This window comes from Oncorhynchus mykiss, chromosome 1 (genome assembly GCF_013265735.2).
Source record: "Oncorhynchus mykiss isolate Arlee chromosome 1, USDA_OmykA_1.1, whole genome shotgun sequence".
NCBI classification, from domain to species: domain Eukaryota; kingdom Metazoa; phylum Chordata; class Actinopteri; order Salmoniformes; family Salmonidae; genus Oncorhynchus; species Oncorhynchus mykiss.
In genome coordinates, this window is record NC_048565.1 from 2,087,307 (window position 1) to 2,107,882 (window position 20,576).

Consider the following 20,576-nt stretch of genomic DNA (forward strand, 5'->3'; position numbering starts at 1 on the left):
TGCTATAGTCCTGTCTAACATACTGCTATAGTCCTGTCTACTGCTATAGTCCTGTCTACTGCTATAGTCCTGTCTACTGCTATAGTCCTGTATAACATACTGCTATAGTCCTGTCTACTGCTATAGTCCTGTCTACTGCTATAGTCCTGTATAACATACTGCTATAGTCCTGTCTACTGCTATAGTCCTGTATAACATACTGCTATAGTCCTGTCTACTGCTATAGTCCTGTATAACATAGTGCTATAGTCCTGTCTACTGCTATAGTCCTGTCTACTGCTATAGTCCTGTCTACTGCTATAGTCCTGTCTACTGCTATAGTCCTGTCTAACATACTGCTATAGTCCTGTCTACTGCTATAGTCCTGTCTACTGCTATAGTCCTGTCTACTGCTATAGTCCTGTCTACTGCTATAGTCCTGTCTACTGCTATAGTCCTGTCTACTGCTATAGTCCTGTCTACTGCTATAGTCCTGTCTACTGCTATAGTCCTGTCTACTGCTATAGTCCTGTCTACTGCTATAGTCCTGTCTACTGCTATAGTCCTGTCTAACATACTGCTATAGTCCTGTCTACTGCTATAGTCCTGTCTACTGCTATAGTCCTGTCTACTGCTATAGTCCTGTATAACATACTGCTATAGTCCTGTCTACTGCTATAGTCCTGTCTACTGCTATAGTCCTGTCTACTGCTATAGTCCTGTCTACTGCTATAGTCCTGTCTACTGCTATAGTCCTGTCTACTGCTATAGTCCTGTCTACTGCTATAGTCCTGTCTACTGCTATAGTCCTGTCTAACATACTGCTATAGTCCTGTCTACTGCTATAGTCCTGTCTACTGCTATAGTCCTGTCTACTGCTATAGTCCTGTCTACTGCTATAGTCCTGTATACTGCTATAGTCCTGTATACTGCTATAGTCCTGTATAACATACTGCTATAGTCCTGTCTACTGCTATAGTCCTGTCTACTGCTAGTCCTGTCTACTGCTATAGTCCTGTCTACTGCTATAGTCCTGTCTACTGCTATAGTCCTGTCTACTGCTATAGTCCTGTATACTGCTATAGTCCTGTATAACATACTGCTATAGTCCTGTCTACTGCTATAGTCCTGTATAACATACTGCTATAGTCCTGTCTACTGCTATAGTCCTGTCTACTGCTATGGTCCTGTATAACATACTGCTATAGTCCTGTCTACTGCTATAGTCCTGTATAACATACTGCTATAGTCCTGTCTACTGCTATAGTCCTGTCTACTGCTATAGTCCTGTCTACTGCTATAGTCCTGTCTACTGCTATAGTCCTGTCTACTGCTATAGTCCTGTCTACTGCTATAGTCCTGTATAACATACTGCTATAGTCCTGTCTACTGCTATAGTCCTGTCTACTGCTATAGTCCTGTATAACATACTGCTATAGTCCTGTCTACTGCTATAGTTCTGTCTACTGCTATAGTCCTGTCTAACATACTGCTATAGTCCTGTCTAACATACTGCTATAGTCCTGTCTAACATACTGCTATAGTCCTGTCTAACATACTGCTATAGTCCTGTCTACTGCTATAGTCCTGTCTACTGCTATAGTCCTGTCTACTGCTATAGTCCTGTCTACTGCTATAGTCCTGTCTACTGCTATAGTTCTGTCTACTGCTATAGTCCTGTCTAACATACTGCTATAGTCCTGTCTAACATACTGCTATAGTCCTGTCTAACATACTGCTATAGTCCTGTCTAACATACTGCTATAGTCCTGTCTAACATACTGCTATAGTCCTGTCTAACATACTGCTATAGTCCTGTCTACTGCTATAGTCCTGTCTACTGCTATAGTCCTGTCTACTGCCATAGTCCTGTCTACTGCTATAGTCCTGTCTACTGCTATAGTCCTGTCTACTGCTATAGTCCTGTCTAACATACTGCTATAGTCCTGTCTACTGCTATAGTCCTGTCTACTGCTATAGTCCTGTCTACTGCTATAGTCCTGTCTACTGCTATAGTCCTGTATACTGCTATAGTCCTGTATACTGCTATAGTCCTGTATAACATACTGCTATAGTCCTGTCTACTGCTATAGTCCTGTCTACTGCTATAGTCCTGTCTACTGCTATAGTCCTGTCTACTGCTATAGTCCTGTCTACTGCTATAGTCCTGTATACTGCTATAGTCCTGTATAACATACTGCTATAGTCCTGTCTACTGCTATAGTCCTGTATAACATACTGCTATAGTCCTGTCTACTGCTATAGTCCTGTCTACTGCTATGGTCCTGTATAACATACTGCTATAGTCCTGTCTACTGCTATAGTCCTGTATAACATACTGCTATAGTCCTGTCTACTGCTATAGTCCTGTCTACTGCTATAGTCCTGTCTACTGCTATAGTCCTGTATAACATACTGCTATAGTCCTGTCTACTGCTATAGTCCTGTCTACTGCTATAGTCCTGTCTACTGCTATAGTCCTGTCTACTGCTATAGTCCTGTATAACATACTGCTATAGTCCTGTCTACTGCTATAGTCCTGTCTACTGCTATAGTCCTGTCTACTGCTATAGTCCTGTCTACTGCTATAGTCCTGTCTACTGCTATAGTCCTGTCTACTGCTATAGTCCTGTCTACTGCTATAGTCCTGTCTACTGCTATAGTCCTGTCTACTGCTATAGTCCTGTCTACTGCTATAGTCCTGTCTACTGCTATAGTCCTGTCTAACATACTGCTATAGTCCTGTCTACTGCTATAGTCCTGTCTACTGCTATAGTCCTGTCTACTGCTATAGTCCTGTATAACATACTGCTATAGTCCTGTCTACTGCTATAGTCCTGTCTACTGCTATAGTCCTGTCTACTGCTATAGTCCTGTCTACTGCTATAGTCCTGTCTACTGCTATAGTCCTGTCTACTGCTATAGTCCTGTCTACTGCTATAGTCCTGTCTACTGCTATAGTCCTGTCTAACATACTGCTATAGTCCTGTCTACTGCTATAGTCCTGTCTACTGCTATAGTCCTGTCTACTGCTATAGTCCTGTCTACTGCTATAGTCCTGTATACTGCTATAGTCCTGTATACTGCTATAGTCCTGTATAACATACTGCTATAGTCCTGTCTACTGCTATAGTCCTGTCTACTGCTAGTCCTGTCTACTGCTATAGTCCTGTCTACTGCTATAGTCCTGTCTACTGCTATAGTCCTGTCTACTGCTATAGTCCTGTATACTGCTATAGTCCTGTATAACATACTGCTATAGTCCTGTCTACTGCTATAGTCCTGTATAACATACTGCTATAGTCCTGTCTACTGCTATAGTCCTGTCTACTGCTATGGTCCTGTATAACATACTGCTATAGTCCTGTCTACTGCTATAGTCCTGTATAACATACTGCTATAGTCCTGTCTACTGCTATAGTCCTGTCTACTGCTATAGTCCTGTCTACTGCTATAGTCCTGTCTACTGCTATAGTCCTGTCTACTGCTATAGTCCTGTCTACTGCTATAGTCCTGTATAACATACTGCTATAGTCCTGTCTACTGCTATAGTCCTGTCTACTGCTATAGTCCTGTATAACATACTGCTATAGTCCTGTCTACTGCTATAGTTCTGTCTACTGCTATAGTCCTGTCTAACATACTGCTATAGTCCTGTCTAACATACTGCTATAGTCCTGTCTAACATACTGCTATAGTCCTGTCTAACATACTGCTATAGTCCTGTCTACTGCTATAGTCCTGTCTACTGCTATAGTCCTGTCTACTGCTATAGTCCTGTCTACTGCTATAGTCCTGTCTACTGCTATAGTTCTGTCTACTGCTATAGTCCTGTCTAACATACTGCTATAGTCCTGTCTAACATACTGCTATAGTCCTGTCTAACATACTGCTATAGTCCTGTCTAACATACTGCTATAGTCCTGTCTAACATACTGCTATAGTCCTGTCTAACATACTGCTATAGTCCTGTCTACTGCTATAGTCCTGTCTACTGCTATAGTCCTGTCTACTGCCATAGTCCTGTCTACTGCTATAGTCCTGTCTACTGCTATAGTCCTGTCTACTGCTATAGTCCTGTCTAACATACTGCTATAGTCCTGTCTACTGCTATAGTCCTGTCTACTGCTATAGTCCTGTCTACTGCTATAGTCCTGTCTACTGCTATAGTCCTGTATACTGCTATAGTCCTGTATACTGCTATAGTCCTGTATAACATACTGCTATAGTCCTGTCTACTGCTATAGTCCTGTCTACTGCTATAGTCCTGTCTACTGCTATAGTCCTGTCTACTGCTATAGTCCTGTCTACTGCTATAGTCCTGTATACTGCTATAGTCCTGTATAACATACTGCTATAGTCCTGTCTACTGCTATAGTCCTGTATAACATACTGCTATAGTCCTGTCTACTGCTATAGTCCTGTCTACTGCTATGGTCCTGTATAACATACTGCTATAGTCCTGTCTACTGCTATAGTCCTGTATAACATACTGCTATAGTCCTGTCTACTGCTATAGTCCTGTCTACTGCTATAGTCCTGTCTACTGCTATAGTCCTGTATAACATACTGCTATAGTCCTGTCTACTGCTATAGTCCTGTCTACTGCTATAGTCCTGTCTACTGCTATAGTCCTGTCTACTGCTATAGTCCTGTATAACATACTGCTATAGTCCTGTCTACTGCTATGGTCCTGTATAACATACTGCTATAGTCCTGTCTACTGCTATAGTCCTGTATAACATACTGCTATAGTCCTGTCTACTGCTATAGTCCTGTATAACATACTGCTATAGTCCTGTCTACTGCTATAGTCCTGTCTACTGCTATAGTCCTGTCTACTGCTATAGTCCTGTCTACTGCTATAGTCCTGTCTACTGCTATAGTCCTGTCTACTGCTATAGTCCTGTCTACTGCTATAGTCCTGTCTACTGCTATAGTCCTGTCTACTGCTATAGTCCTGTCTACTGCTATAGTCCTGTCTACTGCTATAGTCCTGTCTACTGCTATAGTCCTGTCTACTGCTATAGTCCTGTCTACTGCTATAGTCCTGTCTACTGCTATAGTCCTGTCTACTGCTATAGTCCTGTCTACTGCTATAGCCCTGTCTACTGCTATAGTCCTGTATAACATAGTGCTATAGTCCTGTCTACTGCTATAGTCCTGTCTCATCACGTTGTTACTCTTCACTGTCAACACGTTGTTACTCATCACTGTCAGCACGTTGTTACTCATCACTGTCAACACGTTGTTACTCATCACTGTCAACAAATCAAATCAAATCTAATTTTATTTGTCACATACACATGGTTAGCAGATGTTAATGCGAGTGTAGCGAAATGCTTGTGCTTCTAGTTCCGACAGTGCAGTAATAACAAGTAATCTAACTAACAATTCCAAAACTACTGTCTTGTACACAGTGTAAGGGGATAAAGAATATGTACATAAGGATATATGAATGAGTGATGGTACAGAGCAGCATAGGCAAGATACAGTAGATGGTATCGAGTACAGTATGTACAAATGAGATGAGTATGTAAACAAAGTGGCATAGTTTAAAGTGGCTAGTGATACATGTATTACATAAGGATACAGTCGATGATATAGAGTACAGTATATACGTATGCATATGAGATGAATAATGTAGGGTAAGTAACATTATATAAGGTAGCATTGTTTAAAGTGGCTAGTGATATATTTACATCATTTCCCATCAATTCCCATTATTAAAGTGGCTGGAGTTGAGTCAGTGTCAGTGTGTTGGCAGCAGCCACTCAGTGTTAGTGGTGGCTGTTTAACAGTCTGATGGCCTTGAGATAGAAGCTGGTCCCAGCTTTGATGCACCTGTACTGACCTCGCCTTCTGGATGATAGCGGGGTGAACAGGCAGTGGCTCGGGTGGTTGATGTCCTTGATGATCTTTATGGCCTTCCTGTGACATCGGGTGGTGTAGGTGTCCTGGAGGGCAGGTAGTTTGCCCCCGGTGATGCGTTGTGCAGACCTCACTACCCTCTGGAGAGCCTTACGGTTGAGGGCGGTGCAGTTGCCATACCAGGCGGTGATACAGCCCGCCAGGATGCTCTCGATTGTGCATCTGTAGAAGTTTGTGAGTGCTTTTGGTGACAAGCCACATTTCTTCAGCCTCCTGAGGTTGAAGAGGCGCTGCTGCGCCTTCTTCACGATGCTGTCTGTGTGAGTGGACCAATTCAGTTTGTCTGTGATGTGTATGCCGAGGAACTTAAAACTTGCTACCCTCTCCACTACTGTTCCATCGATGTGGATAGGGGGGTGTTCCCTCTGCTGTTTCCTGAAGTCCACAATCATCTCCTTAGTTTTGTTGACGTTGAGTGTGAGGTTATTTTCCTGACACCACACTCCGAGGGCCCTCACCTCCTCCCTGTAGGCCGTCTCGTCGTTGTTGGTAATCAAGCCTACCACTGTTGTGTCGTCCGCAAACTTGATGATTGAGTTGGAGGCGTGCGTGGCCACGCAGTCGTGGGTGAACAGGGAGTACAGGAGAGGGCTCAGAACGCACCCTTGTGGGGCCCCAGTGTTGAGGATCAGCGGGGAGGAGATGTTGTTGCCTACCCTCACCACCTGGGGGCGGCCCGTCAGGAAGTCCAGTACCCAGTTGCACAGGGCGGGGTCGAGACCCAGGGTCTCGAGCTTGATGACGAGCTTGGAGGGTACTATGGTGTTGAATGCCGAGCTGTAGTCGATAAACAGCATTCTCACATAGGTATTCCTCTTGTCCAGATGGGTTAGGGCAGTGTGCAGTGTGGTTGAGATTGCATCGTCTGTGGACCTATTTGGGCGGTAAGCAAATTGGAGTGGGTCTAGGGTGTCAGGTAGGGTGGAGGTGATATGGTCCTTGACTAGTCTCTCAAAGCACTTCATGATGACGGATGTGAGTGCTACGGGGCGGTAGTCGTTTAGCTCAGTTACCTTAGCTTTCTTGGGAACAGGAACAATGGTGGCCCTCTTGAAGCATGTGGGAACAGCAGACTGGTATAGGGATTGATTGAATATGTCCGTAAACACACCGGCCAGCTGGTCTGCGCATGCTCTGAGGGCGCGGCTGGGGATGCCGTCTGGGCCTGCAGCCTTGCGAGGGTTAACACGTTTAAATGTCTTACTCACCTCGGCTGCAGTGAAGGAGAGACCGCATGTTTTCGTTGCAGGCCGTGTCAGTGGCACTGTATTGTCCTCAAAGCGGGCAAAAAAGTTATTTAGTCTGCCTGGGAGCAGGACATCCTGGTCCGTGACTGGGCTGGATTTCTTCCTGTAGTCCGTGATTGACTGTAGACCCTGCCACATGCCTCTTGTGTCTGAGCCGTTGAATTGAGATTCTACTTTGTCTCTGTACTGGCGCTTAGCTTGTTTGATAGCCTTGCGGAGGGAATAGCTGCACTGTTTGTATTCGGTCATGTTACCAGACACCTTGCCCTGATTAAAAGCAGTGGTTCGCGCTTTCAGTTTCACACGAATGCTGCCATCAATCCACGGTTTCTGGTTAGGGAATGTGTTAATTGTTGCTATGGGAACGACATCTTCAACGCACGTTCTAATGAACTCGCACACCGAATCAGCGTATTCGTCAATGTTGTTATCTGACGCAATACGAAACATCTCCCAGTCCACGTGATGGAAGCAGTCTTGGAGTGTGGAGTCAGCTTGGTCGGACCAGCGTTGGACAGACCTCAGCGTGGGAGCCTCTTGTTTTAGTTTCTGTCTGTAGGCAGGGATCAACAAAATGGAGTCGTGGTCAGCTTTTCCGAAAGGGGGGCGGGGCAGGGCCTTATATGCGTCGCGGAAGTTAGAGTAACAATGATCCAAGGTCTTTCCACCCCTGGTTGCGCAATCGATATGCTGATAAAATTTTGGGAGTCTTGTTTTCAGATTAGCCTTGTTAAAATCCCCAGCTACAATGAATGCAGCCTCCGGATAAATCGTTTCCAGTTTGCAGAGAGTTAAATAAAGTTTGTTCAGAGCCATCGATGTGTCTGCTTGGGGGGGGGATATATACGGCTGTGATTATAATCGAAGAGAATTCTCTTGGTAGATAATGCGGTCTACATTTGATTGTGAGGAATTCTAAATCAGGTGAACAGAAGGATTTGAGTTCCTGTATGTTTCTTTCATCACACCATGTCACGTTGGCCATGAGGCATACGCCCCCGCCCCTCTTCTTACCAGAAAGATGTTTGTTTCTGTCAGCGCGATGCGTGGAGAAACCCGTTGGCTGCACCGCTTCGGATAGAGTCTCTCCAGTGAGCCATGTTTCAGTGAAGCAGAGGACGTTACAGTCTCTGATGTCCCTCTGGAATGCTACCCTTGCTCAGATTTCATCAACCTTGTTGTCAAGAGACTGGACATTGGCAAGGAGAATGCTAGGGAGTGGTGCGCGGTGTGCCCGTCTCCGGAGTCTGACCAACACGTTGTTACTCAGCGCTGTCAACACGTTGTTACTCATCACGTTGTTACTCTTCACTGTCAACGCGTTGTTACTCATCACTGTCAACACGTTGTTACTCTTCACTGTCAACACGCTGTTACTCAGCGCTGTCAACACGTTGTTACTCAGCACTGTCAACACGTTGTTACTCATCACTGTCAACACGTTGTTACTCAGCACTGTCAACACGTTGTTACTCATCACTGTCAACACGTTGTTACTCTTCACGTTGTTACTCAGCACTGTCAACACGTTGTTACTCAGCGCTGTCAACACGTTGTTACTCATCACTGTCAACACGTTGTTACTTTTCACGTTGTTACTCAGCACGGTCAACACGTTGTTAGTCAGCACTGTCAACACTTTGTTACTCAGCACTGTCAACACGTTGTTACTCAGCACTGTCAATACGTTGTTACTCATCACGTTGTTACTCAATACTGTCAACACGTTGTTACTCTTCACGTTGTTACTCGGCACTGTCAACACGTTGTTACTCATCACGTTGTTACTCAGCACTGTCAGCATGTTGTTACTCAGCACTGTCAACACGTTGTTACTCTTCACTGTCAACTCGTTGTTACTCTTCACTGTCAACACGTTGTTACTCTTCACGTTGTTACTCAGCGCTGTCAACATGTTGTTACTCTTCACGTTGTTACTCAGCGCTGTCAACACGTTGTTACTCTTCACGTTGTTACTCATCACTGTCAACACGTTGTTACTCATCACGTTGTTACTCAGCGCTGTCAACACGTTGTTACTCTTCACGTTGTTACTCAGCGCTGTCAACACGTTGTTACTCTTCACGTTGTTACTCAGCGCTGTCAACACGTTGTTACTCTTCACGTTGTTACTCAGCACTGTCAACACGTTGTTACTCATCACGTTGTTACTCAGCGCTGTCAACACGTTGTTACTCTTCACGTTGTTACTCAGCGCTGTCAACACGTTGTTACTCTTCACGTTGTTACTCAGCGCTGTCAACACGTTGTTACTCTTCACGTTGTTACTCGGCGCTGTCAACACGTTGTTACTCATCACTGTCAACACGTTGTTACTCAGCGCTGTCAACACGTTGTTACTCATCACTGTCAACACGTTGTTACTCAGCACTGTCAACACGTTGTTACTCAGCACTGTCAACACGTTGTTACTCTTCACGTTGTTACTCGGCACTGTCAACACGTTGTTACTCATCACGTTGTTACTCAGCACTGTCAGCATGTTGTTACTCAGCACTGTCAACACGTTGTTACTCATCACTGTCAACACGTTGTTACTCATCACTGTCAACACGTTGTTACTCTTCACGTTGTTACTCATCACTGTCAACACGTTGTTACTCTTCACGTTGTTACTCATCACTGTCAACACGTTGTTACTCATCACTGTCAACACGTTGTTACTCATCACTGTCAACACGTTGTTACTCATCACGTTGTTACTCAGCGCTGTCAACACGTTGTTACTCTTCACGTTGTTACTCAGCGCTGTCAACACGTTGTTACTCTTCACGTTGTTACTCATCACTGTCAACACGTTGTTACTCTTCACGTTGTTACTCAGCGCTGTCAACACGTTGTTACTCTTCACGTTGTTACTCAGCGCTGTCAACACGTTGTTACTCTTCACGTTGTTACTCAGCACTGTCAACACGTTGTTACTCATCACGTTGTTACTCAGCGCTGTCAACACGTTGTTACTCAGCGCTGTCAACACGTTGTTACTCTTCACGTTGTTACTCAGCGCTGTCAACACGTTGTTACTCTTCACGTTGTTACTCAGCACTGTCAACACGTTGTTACTCTTCACGTTGTTACTCAGCACTGTCAACACGTTGTTACTCATCACGTTGTTACTCAGCGCTGTCAACACGTTGTTACTCTTCACGTTGTTACTCAGCACTGTCAGCACGTTGTTACTCAGCACTGTCAACACGTTGTTACTCATCACTGTCAACACGTTGTTACTCAGCGCTGTCAACACGTTGTTACTCTTCACGTTGTTACTCAGCGCTGTCAACATGTTGTTACTCATCACTGTCAACACGTTGTTACTCAGCACTGTCAACACGTTGTTACTCCTCACTGTCAACACGTTACTCCTCACTGTCAACACGTTGTTACTCAGTGCTGTCAACGCGTTGTTACTCAGCGCTGTCAACACGTTGTTACTCAGCGCTGTCAACACGTTGTTACTCATCACTGTCAACACATTGTTACTCATCACTGTCAACACGTTGTTACTCAGCGCTGTCAACACGTTGTTACTCATCACGTTGTTACTCAGCACTGTCAACACGTTGTTACTCAGCGCTGTCAACACGTTGTTACTCAGCGCTGTCAACACGTTGTTACTCAGCGCTGTCAACACGTTGTTACTCCCCTCTGTCAACACGTTATTCAACACTTTCATAAGCCATGAAATGCACGTTCTCTCTACTACTATTCTACTATAACTCAACCTAAGCATATGCTGTCTGGGATAGGCCACATAATTTTAAAAAGCTATCTATCAACGTCATATTTTAGTTACAGTAAGTCTGTTTCTAAACTAGGATTTCAGGAGAATTTAGTCTTTTTTCAGAGATTCATAATTGTTAATTTTCCCTTTCAACAGGTCCAATATTTCTTCAAGATTTTGGATGGATGAAGATTATTACACAAATGCACATTCCATTTCTATGAGTATGTATTGAAATAAAAGAGACATTGACCACAGGATAATTTCTCAATTTATTTGTCTTTAAGGTCTTACCCAGATGGACTCCTGACGAGTGTCTGGATGTTCAACATTGATCACTTTTACACCAACAAAACCTCCTATTACACAGGGTACTGCATTGCTTCTGATATTCTAACTTTTTGACCAGCGACTTTGGTATCGGATCCATACATTACACTTTTTCCTGCGGGAAAAAAAAAATTGTACAACTGCATAAATATAAAACTCTTCCACCATGAAAATGACTTCATTAGACAGTTACACCGTGTCATGTGATGTCTCCAGCAAATTAAAGGGTTGGTTTTAAAAAAACAAAGAGTTGCTGTCAGTGTTTCCATGGAGGAGGAAGGAAGATAGTCTTCCCTGCCTGCTGCAGGACACAGAACACTGCTCTAGACTACATAGAGAGAGGAGAAGGAGAAGCATTGAACATAGAGAGGAGGAGGAGGAGAAGCATTGAACATAGAGAGGAGGAGGAGAGGCATTGAACATAGAGAGGAGGAGGAGGAGAAGCATTGAACATGAGGAGGAGAGGCATTGAACATAGAGAGGAGAAGGAGGAGAAGCATTGAACAGAGAGAGGAGGAGAAGCATTGAACATAGGGAGGAGGAGAAGCATTGAACATAGAGAGGAGGAGGAGAAGCATTGAACATAGAGAGGAGGAGAAGCATTGAACAGAGAGGAGGAGAAGCATTGAACAGAGAGGAGGAGAAGCATTGAACATAGAGAGAGGAGAAGCATTGAACATAGAGAGGAGGAGGAGAAGCATTGAACATAGAGAAGAGGAGAAGCATTGAACATAGAGAGGAGGAGGAGGAGACGATTTGAACATAGAGAGGAGGAGGAGAAGCATTGAACATAGAGAGGAGGAGGAGGAGAAGATTTGAACATAGAGAGATGAGGAGGAGGAGAAGCATTGAACAGAGAGAGGAGGAGAAGCATTGAACAGAGAGAGGAGGAGAAGCATTGAACATAGAGAGAGGAGGAGAAGCATTGAACATAGAGAGGAGGAGGAGGAGGAGAAGCATTGAACATAGAGAGGAGGAGGAGAAGAAGCATTGAACATAGGGAGGAGAAGCATTGAACATAGAGAGGAGAAGGAGGAGAAGCATTGAACATAGAGAGGAGAAGGAGGAGAAGCATTGAACAGAGAGGAGGAGGAGAAGCATTGAACAGAGAGAGATGAGGAGGAGGAGAAGCATTGAACAGAGAGAGGAGGAGAAGCATTGAACAGAGAGAGGAGGAGAAGCATTGAACATAGAGAGGAGGAGGAGAAGCATTGAAAATAGAGCGAGGAGGAGGAGAAGCATTGAACATAGAGAGGAGGAGGAGGAGAAGCATTGAACAGAGAGGAGGAGGAGAAGCATTGAACATAGAGATGAGGAGGATGAGAAGCATTGAACAGAGAGAGGAGGAGAAGCATTGAACATAGAGAGGAGGAGGAGAAGCATTGAACAGAGAGAGAGGAGGAGAAGCATTGAACATAGAGAGAGGAGGAGGAGGAGGAGGAGAAGCATTGAACAGAGAGAGAGGAGGAGAAGCATTGAACATAGAGAGGAGGAGGAGGAGCATTGAACATAGAGAGGAGGATCAAACAAGACATTTCATTAAACCCTCTGTCCCATATTAAAGTTGATGCTAAAAGAAAAATAGTAATGTAGAAATATTGTCCCACAATCAACTCAAAAAGACACAGGAAAAGCATTCCGGGGAGTGCATCCGTTTACTGACAGACTTGGAGATCAGAGCGTACCATGCCAGCATTTTCAGTTAGTAAGAGCACATTAACACATATCCACACACTCACATTAAAACACAAACACACCTTGGACCACTAAAGCTTACTGACATAAGACAACAGAAATTACAACATGGCTTGGAAAGGACCACTGTATGCCACTACTGTACTGGACACTCCAAACATATATAGAAACCACATTAGGCAGAATACTTAGGAGGACAGACAGAAACACTGCTCGCTACATATCAGTAGTGGAATTGCAATTTACAGTAAGAGATGAACATGTCCCATGGCTCAGGGACTTCTCATTTACAGTAGAATAAATATGTTGCTATTGCTACTCTTCCTGTAAAGTACATTCTAACCCTAGACATTATGCAGGAAGCCAGTGTAGTGTACATTCTAACCCTAGACATTATGCAGAAAAGCCAGTGTAGTGTACACAGATTGACTCTAGGTCCCGTATATTATGAAAGTTTGTTCCAAGACTAGTCGTGTTTTTAATATAACTTTTTTTTTTCTTCTAAATCATCTTGTTTTGAAATGTGGGAAGATAACAGTGTGTTTTTCTGAGGTCATAAATTGCTGATGGTGAACTTAACGTCAAATCGTCCTTGGTAGCGATCTTTCTCGCTGTAGTCAATGTTCGCTCCATACACTTTGCACTCAAGACGCAGCTCCTCGTTGAAGGTGAGGTTGGTAAACTGGATGGCCACCAGAGGCTGTAGGTAGTTGGGGTGCAGCAGCTTGCCATAGTAGGGGTAGTACTGGAGGGGGAACCCCATGCCCATGCCATAGTACTTGATCTCACCAATCTTGCTAGCATCCTCCTCTCTCTGTGGAGAATGATATCACAGTGTTGGATCTTTTTCCTAAGGTATAAACTAGTTCTATATTACAATTGAATATAGCCTACATCTAGCAGGACTAAAAACACATGCAGAGAACAAGCATAGCATTTATCCCTGACAGCGTGATGTAAGGGAACAACAAGTTCATTGTATGGTTGTATCAGAAATGGCACCCTTTTGACCAGAACCCTATTGGCCCTGGTCAAAATGACAGTGCACTATATCGGGGAAAGGGTGCCATTTTGGATGTTGTCTTTATGATATGCTTCCCAGTCCCGTGCGAGGCGTACCTTGTTCTGACAGTGGATGGGGATAACGTTGGTCTGGACTCTGCTCTGGCCGGCTTCAGGGACGGAGGCATTGTTGGTTGGAGGCTGAAACAAAACCGAGACCAATCAGCATTATCACCTTAACCTATCACAGACAGACCAATCAGCATTATCATATTAACCTATCACAGACAGACCAATCAGCATTATCACCTTAACCTATCACAGCCAGACCAATCAGGATTATCATATTAACCTATCACAGACAGACCTACAGCATTATCACCTTAACCTATCACAGCCAGACCAATCAGCATTATCATATTAACCTATCACAGACAGACCAATCAGCATTATCACCTTAACCTATCACAGACAGACCAATCAGCATTATCACCTTAACCTATCACAGACAGACCAATCAGCATTATCATATTAACCTATCACAGACAGACCAATCAGCATTATCACCTTAACCTATCACAGACAGACCAATCAGCATTATTATATTAACCTATCACAGACAGACCAAACAGCATTATCATATTAACCTATCACAGACAGACCCATCAGCATTATCATGTTAGCCTAACCGACAGACCGATCAGCATTATCATGTTAGCCTAACCCAGACAGACCGATCAGCATTATCACCTTAACCTAACCCTGACAGACCAATCAGTATTATCGTATTAACCTAACCCTGACAGACCGATCAGCATTATCGTATTAACCTAACCCTGACAGACCGATCAGCATTATCGTATTAACCTAACCCTGACAGACCGATCAGCATTATCACCTTAACCTAACCGAGACAGACCATCAGCATTATCACCTTAACCTAACCCAGACAGACCAATCAGCATTATCACCTTAACCTAACCCAGACAGACCCAATAGCATTATCGTATTAGCCTAACCCAGATAGACCCAACAGCATTATTGTATTAGCCTAACCCAGATAGACCCAACAGCATTATTGTATTAGCCTAACCCAGATAGACCCAACAGCATTATTGTATTAGCCTAACCCAGATAGACCCAACAGCATTATTGTATTAGCCTAACCCAGATAGACCCAACAGCATTATTGTATTAGCCTAACCCAGATAGACCCAACAGCATTATTGTATTAGCCTAACCCAGATAGACCCAACAGCATTATTGTATTAGCCTAACCCAGATAGACCCAACAGCATTATTGTATTAGCCTAACCCAGATAGACCCAACAGCATTATTGTATTAGCCTAACCCAGATAGACCCAACAGCATTATTGTATTAGCCTAACCCAGATAGACCCAACAGCATTATTGTATTAGCCTAACCCAGATAGACCCAACAGCATTATTGTATTAGCCTAACCCAGATAGACCCAACAGCATTATTGTATTAGCCTAACCCAGATAGACCCAACAGCATTATTGTATTAGCCTAACCCAGATAGACCCAACAGCATTATTGTATTAGCCTAACCCAGATAGACCCAACAGCATTATTGTATTAGCCTAACCCAGATAGACCCAACAGCATTATTGTATTAGCCTAACCCAGATAGACCCAACAGCATTATTGTATTAGCCTAACCCAGATAGACCCAACAGCATTATTGTATTAGCCTAACCCAGATAGACCCAACAGCATTATTGTATTAGCCTAACCCAGATAGACCCAACAGCATTATTGTATTAGCCTAACCCAGACAGACCCAACAGCATTATTGTATTAGCCTAACCCAGACAGACCCAACAGCATTATTGTATTAGCCTAACCCAGACAGACCCAACAGCATTATTGTATTAGCCTAACCCAGATAGACCCAACAGCATTATTGTATTAGCCTAACCCAGATAGACCCAACAGCATTATTGTATTAGCCTAACCCAGATAGACCCAACAGCATTATTGTATTAGCCTAACCCAGATAGACCCAACAGCATTATTGTATTAGCCTAACCCAGATAGACCCAACAGCATTATTGTATTAGCCTAACCCAGATAGACCCAACAGCATTATTGTATTAGCCTAACCCAGATAGACCCAACAGCATTATTGTATTAGCCTAACCCAGATAGACCCAACAGCATTATTGTATTAGCCTAACCCAGATAGACCCAACAGCATTATTGTATTAGCCTAACCCAGATAGACCCAACAGCATTATTGTATTAGCCTAACCCAGATAGACCCAACAGCATTATTGTATTAGCCTAACCCAGATAGACCCAACAGCATTATTGTATTAGCCTAACCCAGATAGACCCAACAGCATTATTGTATTAGCCTAACCCAGATAGACCCAACAGCATTATTGTATTAGCCTAACCCAGATAGACCCAACAGCATTATTGTATTAGCCTAACCCAGATAGACCCAACAGCACTATTGTATTAGCCTAACCCAGATAGACCCAACAGCACTATTGTATTAGCCTAACCCAGATAGACCCAACAGCATTATTGTATTAGCCTAACCCAGATAGACCCAACAGCATTATTGTATTAGCCTAACCCAGATAGACCCAACAGCATTATTGTATTAGCCTAACCCAGATAGACCCAACAGCATTATTGTATTAGCCTAACCCAGATAGACCCAACAGCATTATTGTATTAGCCTAACCCAGATAGACCCAACAGCATTATTGTATTAGCCTAACCCAGATAGACCCAACAGCATTATTGTATTAGCCTAACCCAGATAGACCCAACAGCATTATTGTATTAGCCTAACCCAGATAGACCCAACAGCATTATTGTATTAGCCTAACCCAGATAGACCCAACAGCATTATTGTATTAGCCTAACCCAGATAGACCCAACAGCATTATTGTATTAGCCTAACCCAGATAGACCCAACAGCATTATTGTATTAGCCTAACCCAGATAGACCCAACAGCATTATTGTATTAGCCTAACCCAGATAGACCCAACAGCATTATTGTATTAGCCTAACCCAGATAGACCCAACTGCATTATTGTATTAGCCTAACCCAGATAGACCCAACAGCATTATTGTATTAGCCTAACCCAGATAGACCCAACAGCATTATTGTATTAGCCTAACCCAGATAGACCCAACAGCATTATTGTATTAGCCTAACCCAGATAGACCCAACAGCATTATTGTATTAGCCTAACCCAGATAGACCCAACAGCATTATTGTATTAGCCTAACCCAGATAGACCCAACAGCATTATTGTATTAGCCTAACCCGGACCAATAAGCATTGTTGTCATTATCAGGTTATCACCCTGAAACTGTTTCTGTGAAGTGTTGCTCAGTGTCAGCTTCTATCGCCACACAGTCAAGACTACAGGAAGTAGAGTCATGGAGAAACTTCTTCTTCGGTTAATATATTCATACAGGCTGTGTTTCAGGTCTGGAGGGTCTGTTCATACAGCCTGTTTCTTAGGTCTGGAGGGTCTGTTGATACAGCCTGTGTTTCAGGTCTGGAGGGTCTGTTCATACAGCCTGTGTTTCAGGTCTGGAGGGTCTGTTGATACAGACTGTGTTTCAGGTCTGGAGGGTCTGTTCATACAGACTGTGTTTCAGGTTTGGAGGGTCTGTTCATACAGACTGTGTTTCAGGTCTGGAGGGTCTGTTCATACAGCCTGTGTTTCAGGTCTGGAGGGTCTGTTGATACAGACTGTGTTTCAGGTCTGGAGGGTCTGTTGATACAGACTGTGTTTCAGGTCTGGAGGGTCTGTTGATACAGGCTGTGTTTCAGGTCTGGAGGGTCTGTTGATACAGGCTGTGTTTCAGGTCTGGAGGGTCTGTTGATACAGGCTGTGTTTCAGGTCTGGAGGGTCTGGTGATACAGGCTGTGTTTCAGGTCTGGAGGGTCTGTTGATACAGGCTGTGTTTCAGGTCTGGAGGGTCTGTTCATAGAGGCTGTGTTTCACGTCTGGAGGGTCTGTTGATACAGACTGTGTTTCAGGTCTGGAGGGTCTGTGATACAGACTGTGTTTCAGGTCTGGAGGGTCTGTGATACAGGCTGTGTTTCAGGTCTGGAGGGTCTGTTGATACAGGCTGTGTTTCAGGTCTGGAGGGTCTGTTGATACAGACTGTGTTTCAGGTCTGGAGGGTCTGTTGATACAGACTGTGTTTCAGGTCTGGAGGGTCTGTTGATACAGACTGTGTTTCAGGTCTGGAGGGTCTGTGATACAGGCTGTGTTTCAGGTCTGGAGGGTCTGTTGATACAGACTGTGTTTCAGGTCTGGAGGGTCTGTTGATACAGACTGTGTTTCAGGTCTGGAGGGTCTGTTGATACAGACTGTGTTTCAGGTCTGGAGGGTCTGTTCATACAGCCTGTTTCTTAGGTCTGGAGGGTCTGTTGATACAGACTGTGTTTCAGGTCTGGAGGGTCTGTTGATACAGACTGTGTTTCAGGTCTGGAGGGTCTGTTCATACAGCCTGTTTCTTAGGTCTGGAGGGTCTGTTGATACAGACTGTGTTTCAGGTCTGGAGGGTCTGTTGATACAGACTGTGTTTCAGGTCTGGAGGGTCTGTTCATACAGACTGTGTTTCAGGTCTGGAGGGTCTGTTCATACAGCCTGTTTCTTAGGTCTGGAGGGTCTGTTGATACAGCCTGTGTTTCAGGTCTGGAGGGTCTGTTCATACAGCCTGTGTTTCAGGTCTGGAGGGTCTGTTGATACAGACTGTGTTTCAGGTCTGGAGGGTCTGGTGATACAGGCTGTGTTTCAGGTCTGGAGGGTCTGTTGATACAGACTGTGTTTCAGGTCTGGAGGGTCTGTTCATACAGACTGTGTTTCAGGTTTGGAGGGTCTGTTCATACAGACTGTGTTTCAGGTCTGGAGGGTCTGTTCATACAGCCTGTGTTTCAGGTCTGGAGGGTCTGTTGATACAGACTGTGTTTCAGGTCTGGAGGGTCTGTTGATACAGACTGTGTTTCAGGTCTGGAGGGTCTGTTGATACAGGCTGTGTTTCAGGTCTGGAGGGTCTGTTGATACAGGCTGTGTTTCAGGTCTGGAGGGTCTGTTGATACAGGCTGTGTTTCAGGTCTGGAGGGTCTGTTCATAGAGGCTGTGTTTCACGTCTGGAGGGTCTGTTGATACAGACTGTGTTTCAGGTCTGGAGGGTCTGTGATACAGACTGTGTTTCAGGTCTGGAGGGTCCGTGATACAGGCTGTGTTTCAGGTCTGGAGGGTCTGTTGATACAGGCTGTGTTTCAGGTCTGGAGGGTCTGTTGATTCAGACTGTGTTTCAGGTCTGGAGGGTCTGTTGATACAGACTGTGTTCAGGTCTGGAGGGTCTGTTGATACAGACTGTGTTTCAGGTCTGGAGGGTCTGTGATACAGGCTGTGTTTCAGGTCTGGAGGGTCTGTTGATACAGACTGTGTTTCAGGTCTGGAGGGTCTGTTGATACAGACTGTGTTTCAGGTCTGGAGGGTCTGTTGATACAGACTGTGTTTCAGGTCTGGAGGGTCTGTTCATACAGCCTGTTTCTTAGGTCTGGAGGGTCTGTTGATACAGACTGTGTTTCAGGTCTGGAGGGTCTGTTGATACAGACTGTGTTTCAGGTCTGGAGGGTCTGTTCATACAGCCTGTTTCTTAGGTCTGGAGGGTCTGTTGATACAGCCTGTGTTTCAGGTCTGGAGGGTCTGTTCATACAGCCTGTGTTTCAGGTCTGGAGGGTCTGTTGATACAGACTGTGTTTCAGGTCTGGAGGGTCTGGTGATACAGGCTGTGTTTCAGGTCTGGAGGGTCTGTTGATACAGACTGTGTTTCAGGTCTGGAGGGTCTGTTCATACAGACTGTGTTTCAGGTTTGGAGGGTCTGTTCATACAGACTGTGTTTCAGGTCTGGAGGGTCTGTTCATACAGCCTGTGTTTCAGGTCTGGAGGGTCTGTTGATACAGACTGTGTTTCAGGTCTGGAGGGTCTGTTGATACAGACTGTGTTTCAGGTCTGGAGGGTCTGTTGATACAGGCTGTGTTTCAGGTCTGGAGGGTCTGTTGATACAGGCTGTGTTTCAGGTCTGGAGGGTCTGTTGATACAGGCTGTGTTTCAGGTCTGGAGGGTCTGTTGATACAGGCTGTGTTTCAGGTCTGGAGGGTCTGGTGATACAGGCTGTGTTTCAGGTCTGGAGGGTCTGTTGATACAGGCTGTGTTTCAGGTCTGGAGGGTCTGTTCATAGAGGCTGTGTTTCACGTCTGGAGGGTCTGTTGATACAGACTGTGTTTCAGGTCTGGAGGGTCTGTGATACAGACTGTGTTTCAGGTCTGGAGGGTCTGGTAATACAGACTGTGTTTCAGGTCTGGAGGGTCTGTGATACAGGCTGTGTTTCAGGTCTGGAGGGTCTGTTGATACAGGCTGTGTTTCAGGTCTGGAGGGTCTGTTGATACAGACTGTGTTTCAGGTCTGGAGGGTCTGTTGATACAGACTGTGTTTCAGGTCTGGAGGGTCTGTTGATACAGACTGTGTTTCAGGTCTGGAGGGTCTGTTGATACAGACTGTGTTTCAGGTCTGGAGGGTCTGGTGATACAGGCTGTGTTTCAGGTCTGGAGATACAGGCTGTGTTTCAGGTCT

The 20,576-nt window shown here is 44.6% G+C and overlaps 2 protein-coding genes across 5 annotated transcripts in view; one reads left to right on the forward strand and one right to left on the reverse strand.

Annotated features, from left to right (window-relative positions):
• Positions 1-11,378, forward strand: part of nme7 (NME/NM23 family member 7) — a 114,359-nt gene extending 102,981 nt beyond the window's left edge. For 2 of the 4 annotated variants that reach the window (XM_036940834.1, XM_036941823.1), the window contains one exon: positions 11,056-11,372. In XM_036940834.1, the coding sequence (XP_036796729.1) occupies positions 11,056-11,088 (33 nt within the window). In that variant the 3' untranslated portion in view covers positions 11,089-11,372. 4 annotated transcript variants of the gene reach the window in all.
• A 1,487-nt stretch (positions 11,379-12,865) lies between these two features.
• The window catches only part of atp1b1a (ATPase Na+/K+ transporting subunit beta 1a), a 30,648-nt gene continuing 22,937 nt past the window's right edge, over positions 12,866-20,576 (reverse strand). Inside the window, exons 5-6 of the mRNA XM_036979818.1 lie at positions 14,044-14,127; positions 12,866-13,738 (exon numbers count right to left, since the gene is read on the reverse strand). Coding sequence (XP_036835713.1) covers positions 13,478-13,738; positions 14,044-14,127 — 345 coding nt within the window. The 3' untranslated portion in view covers positions 12,866-13,477. The remainder of the gene's footprint in view (positions 13,739-14,043; positions 14,128-20,576) is intronic.